The 12,642-nt window shown below is 44.2% G+C and overlaps 1 protein-coding gene and 1 pseudogene across 1 annotated transcript in view; one reads left to right on the forward strand and one right to left on the reverse strand.

Moving 5' to 3' along the window:
• Positions 1 to 312: 312 nt before the first annotated feature.
• On the reverse strand, positions 313 to 1,882 carry LOC121465545 (annotated as a pseudogene).
• Positions 1,883 to 8,545: 6,663 nt separating this feature from the next.
• The window catches only part of Cstf3 (cleavage stimulation factor subunit 3), an 85,333-nt gene continuing 81,236 nt past the window's right edge, over positions 8,546 to 12,642 (forward strand). The window contains exon 1 of the mRNA XM_041679113.1: positions 8,546 to 8,746. Coding sequence (XP_041535047.1) covers positions 8,720 to 8,746 — 27 coding nt within the window. The 5' untranslated portion in view covers positions 8,546 to 8,719. The remainder of the gene's footprint in view (positions 8,747 to 12,642) is intronic.

Consider the following 12,642-nt stretch of genomic DNA (forward strand, 5'->3'; position numbering starts at 1 on the left):
GAAGCTGTGTTATTGTCATTCCCAAGGTTCCACAGTCTTCCTGTATGCTGTCTATCCAGCACTTTCTGAGCCTTCCTCTTTGCCTTATCCCGTGCACTCCTCCAAGCAGAGCTATCTTCGGGTATCTTCTGTCATTCATTTTCATAACATGACCAAAGTATCTCAAGTGCCACTGCCGTATCCTGTAGTTTAATTTACTACTTTCTGTAGATGGAGATGTTTCTCTTCTTCTACTTCTTCTTCTTCTTCTCCTTCTCCTTCTACTCCTCCTCCTTCTGAATTTATTCTGTTTTATTGAGACAACTGGGCAATTCATCTCAGTTTTCTGATGTCCAAGTAGAAAACTAATAAGACTCCGATGATGATCACGATTACAGAAAGTTCTACCATCCACAGAGCAGGAGAATTCATGGGGCTGCTTGAGTATCTATGAAGCACATCTGTAGGGTCTTTAGTGACTGGGAGGAGGATCATAAGGCTCTTGCTAGATATCCTGGCAGTGTTGTTTTCAAAATAAAACTCATATTTCTTCTTCTTCTGGAAGCTGGACAGTTTACCATGCAGGATGGGGTCCCAGCAGGCTGGTAGACCAATGCCCTGTAGTGTAGGTATACCTGTCCACTAAGGACCTGCTCCTCCCTTACAGCATCCATAAAGCTGAAGGTAGGAATGCTGAAGCATTGGTGATAAAAAGGAAACGGGGTTGGTGCCTTCTGGACAGCGATTCTCTTGATCTAATAATTGTCTCCTGCATATGGGCATCCAATCACCAGGATGGGCCATTGTGGTTGATGAGAAGGCTTAGGGCCAGGTGTGGCCCAAAACTGTTCTAGCAGTAACCTCCTAAAAGGGTCTGTTCTGTGAAGGATGGAGACCTCAACATAAATAGGATACTGGAGAAATTTCACCAGCGGGTAGTCATCAGCACCATGGTAAGAAGGAAAACTTGACAATCTGACGCTCCAGAGGGTGGGGCCCAGGCTGGGTCTTAGGAAGGCATGGTCAGAGTGTCAGCTCTTGCATGTTAATTGGGGATGTGTTGCAGAGAATGGAGTAGCTGCAGCTGACTCTGAACCTGAATGTGTTGTCTTGAGTAATACAGTCACTGCCCCAGACTCTCACATCCTGAGTGGCCACTAGCTCATTTTCATACATGACCTGGTCTCCAGTGATCTGCCTTGTGGTCCCACAGGAAGTAAATGAAAAGTGGCACAGAACAAAGGTGAGTGTTGCCATCACCGGATTGCATCCACTGTCACGCCCGAAGATCAAGTGTAGTGAACCCAGTGCAAGGGTGGCAAGGTCACGTTCCTAGACACAATGAAGAAGTGGCCCTCTCTGGTACACTGGGAGGTCATTGGGTTTCCATAGTAACAGGAGCCTGCCTCTTGCACTTCAGAGCTGCAGCAGCAGCCCAGCTGTTTACCATCTCCTAGAGAGAAGGGCTAGGGAGCACAGGACAGCCTTCCCTTTAGTGACACAGGATTTCACACTTCAGTACTCAGAGTATCTGGGGCTAGAAGATCCAAAGGATACTTAAGCAGTCTCTTCCTTGCCCCTGCCATAAGTCCAGCTACATCCACCCCTGCACTCCAACTGCCATGACATAGTGGGAGCCCCTCAGAGTACCACTGTAGGTAGCTTCCAACACCAGACAGCCATCCAGACCGTCCGTCACCCGTGTACCACAGTCTGAGTTATTCTTTAGCCTGTGCAGCAGCCTCCACCTCCAGGACTTGCTACCTCCAGGCTGAGGTAGCCCACAGTGGAGCACAGCTGGCAACTCAGTCACATGCTGCCCACTCAAAGGAGGACAGAATGGGAAACACAGTAAGATGCCTGGCGGAAGCCACAGAGTGCAACTTAGAGCCTGCTTGACCATTCTTTCTGGTTCACTAGCACACTGGAGAGGTTTCTTAACGTCATCATTGCGCACCCTATCTCTTCACATGATACATGATCCTCCTGAGGCACGCCATCTCAAACACATTCAGCTGCTGGCTATCTGGGAAGAAACCTCAGTTCAAAGGTGGGAATTATTTCAGGCGTCAAGAGGAGGATAGGGATAGCGAGGGCTGCAATCCAGGCATTACGAAAGGTTTGGTCAGCAAGAGACCTAACAACAACAACAACAACAACATTACAAGTATATGAGACACTTATCTTGAGTTGTCTTCCTTACGACTCCAAAACCTGGACAATGAAACACTCCTCAGAACAGCATCTGGTACCACAATGCTAGCCCCTAATTGAATCTGGAAGATAGGTAGATAAAGGTAGGTAGGTAGATAAATAGATAGATAGTTAGATAGATTAGTGGGATTACCACCATTGTTAAATCATTAGCTGTAAATTGTGTTTGCTGCCATCTGGGGGTTTCACAGAATCATTGTAAGTACCTTTTTCTTTCTGTTCTCTGCCCTTCTTCCCCAAAAAGTCTCACTAAGTATTTCAAGCTGGTTTCAGAAATCTCAGATTTCCTCTGGCCTCAGCCCCACGAGTTCTAGAAATTCTTTTAACAGTCACACTTTAATTAAATAAAGACTTCTGGGTGCTGAGTCAGTATTAGTGGCACAGTTATTAAGGTAGTTGTGGGGCTTCAAGTGTAGCTCATTGACACAGCAAACATTTACACAAGAGAGGTTGAGATACAATCCCCAGCACGTCAAGCAGTATAGAAGGATCCAGAAGTTATTGTGTCTCACTATGGGAATGTTTAAGACCCTTTCTGCTGGTAGTGGCACACACCTTTAATCCCAGCAGGAGGCAGAGGCAGGTGGATCTCTAAATTCGAGGCCAGCCTGGTCTACAGATTGAGTTCCAGGACAGCTAGAGTTACACAGAGACTCTGCGGGGTTGAGGTGGAGATCCTTGTCCTGGATAATTTTATGTCAACACAACCTAAAGTCAATGGAGAGAGGAGAGAACCTCTATATTAAGAAAATGCCTCTGTAAGATAGTAATACATACGAGTCTGTAAGGCGTGTTCTTAATTAGTGATTGATGGGGAGGGGGCAGTCTATTGCGCATGGGCCCACTCCTGGGCTGGTGGTTCTAGGTTCTATAAGCAAGTAAAAGGAAGAAGCCAGGGGGCGCTAGCCGATGAGCAGTGACCTTCCATGGCCTCTGCATCAAGCTCCTCAGGCCCTGTTTGAGTTCCTGTCCTGACTTCCTTTCATTGTTGTTGCGGAGCTATGCATTTTTTCCCATTCTCCTTTCTTCCTCCCCCCTCTTTTGGATGTGGACTAGATAATAATGTCAGGAAATAATTGAATGCTTTCTTGGATGTGATAGATGCTCTTGTAAAGATGAAGGAAAATGTCCTTATTCTCAGGAAACACAAGCTGACTTATTTGGGGGATGAATATAATTTATTTTTAAACTGTTTTGCAGCAAACCACAGACTGCCGTGTGTAGCAGCACAGATGAATGGAGGCAGGAATGTCCTCACAATATGAGACAAATGCTGCTAAGATTCCCTCCCTGGGAGAGAGGGAAACACTGTGTACCTCTCTTCTTAAGGTCCCAACTGAGGAAGGTCCCACAAGGGTTCACATGTGGGACCCAGTGAGTTTATTAGGGTTACCTATGGAGCAATGGGAGCGGGGTTAGAACAGTCGCACTGGAAGGGTTAGAACAGTCGCACTGGAAGGGTTAGAACAGTCGCACAGGAAGGGCAGCACCCAGCAGGAATGATGGTTTCTATCCACACAGATAGAAAACCCTTTCCCCAGTTATCTCCTCTAATTCCTCTCCCGAGACCCGGAGGACACAGACAGTTATGGCAGAATTGCATTCAATTGTTTGGGAGGAGTGGTAGAATACTCAGATGAGGGTTCCAAGACTCTTCCCAAATCCTCCTCTCCCAGGGAAGGGAAGTCAACTGGCCTAGTTCTGATGGTCTTCTGCAGTAGGCCCAGGAGAAATCTTAGAGATGGTAGTCCTATACTCCACCATCCAAGATGGCATAGTGACATTTTGTCCCAAAGAGCAAACAACCAAACCAAAACAAACAAACAGAAAAACAAATCTCTGTAAACACATGCATATAAAGCAAACAAGTCAAAAGTGTTAATCCCCAGATCAAAGTAGTGGCTATATATTTTAGTGTGTTAGTCGGGGGGAAGGGTATGGGGATGTAGGTGCATATGTGTCATAGCTCAACTGTGGAGGTCAGAGGACAATTTGCAGGAGTTGGTTCATTTCTTTTACTATGTAATTTCTGGTTATTAAATTTGAATCACCAGGCTTGGCAGCAAATACCTTAACCCCCTGAGCCATTTCACTGGCTCTGAACACACACACACACACACACACACACACACACACACAGTTTTTTTTGAGACAGGGTCTCATATGTGCTAGGCAGGCTTCTAAATTACAGTAAAGAATGACCTCCAGAGTTTTACAATTACTGGTATGTGGGTTTATGTGGTACTGGGGATCAATGAAGGACTTATGAATGCTAGGCAAGCACTCTGCAGAGTGAACTATAACCCAGCCCTATTTTTTTGAACTTTTATCTCTGAAGTTTTTCATTAAAACAAAACAAAACAAAAAAATGAGAAATGGAATTTTAAATACAATGTGAATACGGCATTTTATGTTTTAAGATCTTTCTTCTCTTTCTCTTTTCATTTTTTTTTCAAGACAGGGTTTTTCTCTCTAGCTTTGGAGCCTGTCCTGGAACTAGCTCTTCTAGACCAGGCTGGCCTCGAACTCACAGAGATCCTCCTGCCTCTGCCTCCCAAGTGCTGGGATTAAAGGTGTGTGCCACCACCGCCTGGCTCATTTTTTGGTTTTTCAAGACAGGGTTTCTCTGTGTGGCCCTGGCTCTCCTGGAACTCTTTCTGCAGACCTAGAGGCTAGTGTCAAACTTGGAGACCCACCTGTCTCTGCCTCCCAAGTGTTGGGTGTTTGTCTGGAATCTTCAGCTCACTGCTGCTTGCTCAGACCATCCTTTCCTCTCCAAACCCTGCCCTCTCAGAAAAACCACCAACCTGTGGCTCCTTTTCTGAGACTGCAATGTCTCAAGTCACCACCCAAAGCTTATGATTGGGCACAAGCCCAGCTTTTGGAGGGTGTGTCATCACCCCTCCCTGCCTACAGGGTATTTAAGCTCCCTCTTTTAGATCGTCCATTCTCCTGTGCCTTCCCCCACTTCAGTCTCTGGGGGCTGGAGGACTCACCTAGATGTTGCTTTGCTCAAATACACCTGGTCTTTTACCTCTTTATTTGGCCTGATCTGGCTTACTGCATCAGGCAGAGAAATCTATAAACAACATACAGAAAATTTATCATTGGGATTAAAGATATATGCCATTACTTTCAGTTGCCTGCTTTTCTTTTTTTTTTTTTTTTTTTTTTTTTTTTTTTTTTTTTTTGGTTTTTCGAGACAGGGTTTCTCTGTGGCTTTGGAGCCTGTCCTGGAACTAGCTCTTGTAGACCAGGCTGGCCTCGAACTCACAGAGATCCGCCTGCCTCTGCCTCCCGAGTGCTGGGATTAAAGGCGTGCGCCACCACCGCCCGGCCGCTTTTCTTTTTTTTAAAATAAATTTTATTTTTATTTTACTTATGTGCATTGGTGTTTGTCTGCATGTATATCTGTATGAGGGTGTCAGATGCCCTGGACCTGGAGTCATAAACAACTATGAGTAGCCATGTGGATATTGGAAATTGAACCCAAGTGCTCTGGAAGAGCAACTGGTGCTCTTAACCACTGAGTCATCTCTCCAGCCCCACCCCTGCTTTTCTTATATGAATTCATTAAGGGAAAAATAATTTTTTTAAAAAAAATGTTAGTGCATAAATAATATTTTTCTATTTTTTTGAAGTATAAGCGCATTTATATGAAATGCTCAGAATAAGTAAATTGTTGTTTTGGATTATTCCTTTTATCTTTTGAGATTATTATAATTTAATAACATCATTTCTCTCTTCCCATTCCCCCAACCAAACCATCACATATACCTGATGGGAGGAGAGTCATCTTTCTATCTGTTGTTTCATTGGTTAATTAATAAAGGAAACTGCTTGGCCTTTAATAGGACAGAAAATTAGGTAGGTGGAGTAAACAGAACAGAATGCTGGGAGAAAGAAGCCGAGTCAGGCAGTCGCCATGATTCTCCCACTCCAGACAGATGCAGGTTAAGATATTTCCTGGTAAGCCAGCTCGTGGTGCTACACAGAATATTAGAAATGGGTTAGATCAATATGTAAGAGCTAGCCAATAAGAGGTTAAAACTAATGGGCCAAGCAGTGTTTAAAAGAATACAGTTTCCATGTAATTATTTCGGGTAAAGCTGACCGGTGGCTGGGAGCTGGGGCAGCAGGGAAGCGGCCCACCGCTCCACACAACATATAACCCTTCATACTCTGTTTTAATTTCTTTATATTTATTTATTTTCTTTTGTTTTTTTGATACTGGGTTTCTCTGTAGCTTTGGAGCCTGTCCTGAAACTAGCTCTTGTAGATTAGGCTGGTCTTGAACTCATAGAGATCCCCCTGCCTCTGCCTCCTGAGTGCTGGGATTAAAGGTGTGTGCCACCACTGCCCAGCGTCTCTTTTAATTTTATTACATCAGCGGGGCACACTGGTGTCACATTCCTTTGCTCCCAGCTCTCCAGAGACAGAGGCACGTGGATCTCTGTGAGTTCGAGGGCAGTATGGTTTACATAGTGAGTTCCAGGATAGCCAAGGCTACATAGTGAGACCCTGTCTCAAAAAGAAAAATAAAAAAATTTCATGTGGTCTTTTTTCATTAATTTTTGTTATATGATGTATGTATAAACATATATATTCCTAAATACATAAGTATAATCTGTGCACTCTGTATGTTACTTGTATGTGTGCTTTCAGGGCTGACCATCTGCTATTGGATAATTAGTATGCTCTTCTCTGAGGAAGACATTTTCTCCCATTCTCAGCATTTCTTGGTTGCTTGTAGTTCTTTGTGTAGGACTGAGGCTTTTTGAGCGCCCCCCCCAACCACTTTAGTTTGTCTACTGTTGTTATTGTTGTCCAGCTCATGTTTAGGCAATCGTGTTGCTGAGACTTACGGGTGTGGCTTCTGACATTCCTATGAGGCACACACTCTGTATTCCTCTGTCACTTAAAAGAATTTTCCATCTTTCTCTTGCACAATAACCCCTTAGCTTTAGGTTCAGAACTTATATTGTAGATGCATCAGTTGGGATTGGACTATGCAACTGAATATTTATAGGTTGTGTCTTTTGGTAATGGTCTCTGTGGCAAAGAGTTTTCTTTCTTTTTCTTTTTTTTTTTAAGATTTTATTTATTTATTATGTATAGAAAGTCTGCTTCCATGTATGCCTGCAGACCAGAGGGCGCCAGATCTCATTACAGATGGTTGTGAGCCACCATGTGGTTGCTGGGAATTGAACTCAGGACCTCTGGAAGAACAGTCAGTGCTCTTAACTCCTGAGCCATCTCTCCAGCTCGAGTTTTCGTGATGAGGGGTGAGGACCACACTTACCTGTGGGAAAACCCCGCTCACTCGGTGGGATCTCCACGATGTTAGGAATATTTTCTATCGCGAGCTCTCTGCCAACGCAAAATGATCCCAATCAAATCAAATCAGACCAGACTGAAAGATATCCAGGTTTAATTAGACACCTGCGCCTCCCTCCCCCTCCCCCCCCCCCCCCGTGGCTCCGAGGGGAACGGGAAGTCGCCAACGTAACCACCGGAGAGAAAAAGAAAAAAATAAAAAATAAACACGCGTTTATTGTCTGAGGAGCAGTTTAAATAGAGTGTGGGAGTGGTCTTGACCTTCCTTGGGGAGGGGTCAAGGTTCCAGGGGCACTGGAGAGGGGCTTCCAAAGATGGAGGCCAGAGACTGGGATTTACAATAAAGTCAAATGATTAGAATGTAGTCAGCCACTGTTTTTATTCCTATCTATAGACACGGAAACTGTGACACAGAGAATGCAAATTTCCCAGGTAACTCCTCTAGTGAGGAGAGAAGTCTGGATTCAAAACAACATCCATTCTGCGCTAAACCACAGTTTTGCAGACAAGAAACGGTGGTGACGTGCTAAGCTAAAACCCCGGGTCTTACAGGACCCGTGACAGCAAAAGTTAATACGGACTTGATTTGTTCTTTTCCCCAAGAAAAGAAAGAGCATTAGCCGAGACCACAGAACGCTTTAATAGACTCCTTATCCCCTAAACACGCCAGGCATTTCACCGACTCTCCCCGCTGTTCCCTAAAATGGTCAGTTCGTCTGAACTGAATTGATTGGCAGTCAGGTTTCCACAGGGAGGAGCCCGACTCTGAAACTCGGGAATTAAATTCCAAGAAGCGCGGGAGAGCCCAGACCAATAGGCGGCATCTTTCCGGCTTTCCTCGGAAATCTGGACCGCGGCGTCATCAGTTCCGGGCCGTGATGATTGTTTACGTCTTGAGCCCGCCCCCCTGGGATCGCTCTGCGCCTGCGCGCCTCTAAGAATCCGGGTGTCGCTCTCTAGCCCCGCCCATTGTCCCGGAAGTGAATACGCAAGCTCCTCCCACTCCTCAGCCGGCTGGGGCGCAGCCATTTTAATTCATATCTGAGTGGGCGGTGGCGATTCCCGTGGCGGCTGCGACTCTGCGGGGCAGGGGTAGTGTTGCTGGCTTTCGGGGGGTTTTTGTTAGCTTTATTTTTCCTTTCTAGCTTCCCGTTGCCGGCCGGTGTGTCCGTTGTAGTCCCCCGAGGCCATGTCAGGCGACGCAGCCGCGGAGCAGGTGAGGAGCGGGAGCGGCGGGGCCTCGTGCCGACCTCTTTCTCTCTCGGGCCCTGTGCGTGCGGACCCCCCAGCCGGGTTCGCGTGAGCAAGAGCTCTGGCGGGCTGGGAGCACCCGTGGGGTCCCCCAGTCCTGGCTTCTCCGTGGCGTTCATATAAACAAGCATTTGACTCAGACAATAGCTTGAGGTTGCTTCGGCCGGGACGGTTGAGTTGAAACCATCTTGGCGTGTGTACTACCTGCCACGGCAAGATTTCCCACTTTTGCTTCCCGGTCTGCTGTCCCCAGAAATAGAAACGAAAGTATTCTGGAAAACTAGGCCCCCGAGAGAGCGAGGGTGAAAAGCAGCGGTCCAGGAGCAGAGCATGGCTGTGCCGAGCTTTGGGGGGAAATCTGTGGATTTTCTCTCGCCCCTTTTTTTCCCTCTCTTCTAGGAACACTTTATTTTTGCTTTTGCGACTACGCAAACATTGCAGGATTTGAGAAATTGAAAACAGGAAATGTGCTTTGGACCTTGTAAGCAGCAGCTGTTTGAATGGTAGATATGAGTGATAGTTAACGTGTTTTAAAAACCAGATTTTTAGTGGTGGCGCACAACTTTAAGCCCAGCACTTGGGAGGCAGAGGCAGGCGGAGGTAGCTTTGGAGCCTGTCCTGGAACTAGCTCTTGCAGACCAGACTGGCCTCGAACTCACAGAGATCCGCCTGCCTCTGCCTCCCGAGTGCTGGGCTTAAAGGAGTGCGCCCCACCGCCTGGCTTCCCAGTTTATTTTTTAAAAGAAAGTTAGTCTTGCAAAGTCCTAAATTTTCTGTTGCTGTAGCAACGAAATACACATATTTTCTTTTTTTCAAGTCTCCAGTTTATAATGTGGAAACTAAATGGAGGTTAATGGATGACAATAAATAAGACTGTTGGTTAATGGAGTGTGGGTAAGCTATAAATTACTTTGGCAAAAGTGAGCAAAACTCAAGTTTGCTTGAGGGCCAAATTCATCCCTGAAATCTTGGCAGTACTTTTGCATTTTATCTAAAGTTGGGATGCCCAACTTTACAATTTCTTTTGAACTCTTACCAAAACGGTTTCTTTACTCTTTTTCTGGGCTAGTTTTTTTGTTTTCTGAAAGTGAAGCAAATATTGGATGTGTCTGAAATTTATATAAAATTATAAAGACAAAAGTATTGTCATGATTTTGTTTATAGAACTGTGGGCTTTTTGTTTTGTGTTAATCCTGTTCCACCCCAGCAGATTAAACCCAGGGCCTGGTGCATTCAGGGAAGCCCTCAACCGCAGAGTTATAGCCTCAAACTTACAAAACTTTATCCTCCAACCCACTTGTATTTTGACAATGTCACTATGTAAACATGGCTGGCATGGAACTTGCTATGTAGATCAGGCTGACTTCAAATTAATGGAGATAACCTGGCTCTGCCTTGTTGAATGGTAGGATATAGATGGTACACCAGGCAGCCTTTTTTTTTTTTTAATTTGGGAATACACTCTAACTCAGGCTGACCTTGAACTCACTTTAGTCCCTTTGCCTCAGAATTCTGAGTGCTGAGATTATATGTATGAGGCCACCACACCAGGCTTGTCTCCTTTGAATTTTATTGTACAGTTTACAGCAACAACAAAAAAAGTTGAAGGAAAAATTCATGAGCACCTATTATAATTTTCATTGAACCCAGCAATGGTTACAGGTTTTGTCATACTTATGTATGTATTATATATGTGTGGGTATGTTTGTGAGTGTTTATACATGTATTTTTTGTATGTGATAGTTCTGTGGCTCAAATCAAGGATCTTGCTCATGCTAGGCAAACCCTCTACTACAGATGTATACCTCTAACCTTGACATTTTCTTTCTCCATCATATTTCTCTGAAAGTTGACATCACACTTCCATTCACACTATTTCAATATTCTATTGTATAGTGACATTAATATGTTACATAACTACCATACCGTTAACCCACTCAAAATCTAGTTATACCGTATCTGTTTTATTTTTTCGAGATAGGGTCTTGTACAAATTTGAGGACAGGCTGGCTTCAAACTCAGTTTGTAGCTGATGATGACCTTAAATTAGGATCCTAGGTTCTCTCCAATGCCTCAGGCTCAATAATGGTGTACTTCTAACACATAATCTATATTCAGATTTGTCGTTGCCCCAAGAATGTGATTTATAGGACTGGGAATGTTCACAGTTGGTAAGAGTGGCTGTGTAGTCCAAGGCTCTGGAATCCAACCCAGGGTAGATCCTGAGCACTGCCTAAGCCAGGTTTTGTAGTGAAGATGTGTAATCCCAGTACTCAGGAGTTGAGTCATTGTTGGTGACATAGTTTAAAGGCAGTCTGGGCTATAAGAGACTTTGTCTCAAAACAACAGCAACAATAACAACAAAAACCCAAAACAAAACTTAAAAACCGACCAAACAAATCAAAATTTAAGTAAAACACTGAATCCTATATTTATGAATTTGCTTATCTCGTAAACATTCTTCCTATTAGCCTGCACCTTCCTCACCTACATTATCTGTTTGAAAAGAGTTATTTTATCATTTTCTGAGATTTTGTTTGGGGAGTTTTTGGTGGTGTCATTTAATAGATCTTTTACTCTTGGAGAATTTATAGTTATATCTATTCTGAGTCTTGATAATTTTAAAGTTAAATATCTTGCATAAAGTAGAATACATTAGCCGGATGGTGGTGGTGCACTCCTTTAATCCCAGTACCCTGGAGGCAGAGGCAGGTAGATTTCTGGCCAGCCTGGTCTACACAGTGAGTTCTAGAACAACCAGGACTATTACACAGAGAAACTTAACCACGTCTTTAATAAATACATATGTGTATGTGCATCAGTGGTCTTGGTGGAAGTCAGAGGGTCTCGCCTATCCTGTAGGTCCTAGAGATTGAACTAAAGCTTATTGGCAGGCACCATTATCTTGTTGGTCCCCAAAGCACTTTTTTGGTGTTTGAGACAGTGTAACTGCCTTGGCTGTCCTGGAACTTAGTCTGTAGACCATGCTGGCCTAGAACTCAGAGATTTTGCCTGTTTCTTGCCTCCTACATGTTGGGACTAAAAGTATGCAACATCATCTTCTGACCCTGGCTTTTAATTTTTTAAGTGTATGAGTGGTTTGCTTGGCACCCAAGAAGGTCAGAAGGGGGTCTTTGATCTGGAAATGGAATTACAGTTTTAAGTTGCCGTCTGGGTGATGGAAACTAAACCTGGGTCCTTTGCAAGAGCAGTAAATAAGTCAGTCAGGCTCCATACCACTGAGTCATACTCCACCCCCTCCCCCAATGGCTTTTACACATTGAGTGGTACTTTTCAAGCAAGTAGCAAAAGAAATATTAAATGTGACGTATGTATCACAGAGCTGCTTTTTTCCTTCCTCTGCCTTATTGCTTTGAAGTAAATCTCAGTTGCTTTGGCTAATGTAGTAATTAAATTATACTTTAAAAGTACGAGAGGATTTAAAATGTGAATTGGCTGCACAGTTCTTAACTGTTTGAGACAATGGCCAGTTTAAATCTGGAGAAAGTAAGAATGCTTTCTGTTCTTTTTTTTTTTTTTTCTTTCTTGCTTTCTGTTCTTGTAAGAGGCTCACAAGCACCTATAACTTGAGCTTCAGGGGATCTGATGCCCTCTTTTGGCTTTCTTAGGTACTTGTCCACATCTCACGCACAGAACTGAAAATGAAATCTTTTTTTTTGTTTTGTTTTATTTTTTTGAGACAGGGTTTTTCTGTTCTCTAAAGCTTTGGAGCCTGTCCTGGAATTAGCTCTTGTAGACCAGGAGGCCTTGAACTCACAGAGATCCGCCTGCCTCTGCTGGGATTAAAGGTATGTGCCACCACAGCCTGGCAAAAAATGAAATCTTTAAAAAAAAAAAATG

Source organism: Microtus oregoni, unplaced genomic scaffold, assembly GCF_018167655.1.
Source record: "Microtus oregoni isolate MIOR12 unplaced genomic scaffold, Mior012 000031F_ref0000149, whole genome shotgun sequence".
Lineage (NCBI taxonomy): Eukaryota > Metazoa > Chordata > Mammalia > Rodentia > Cricetidae > Microtus > Microtus oregoni.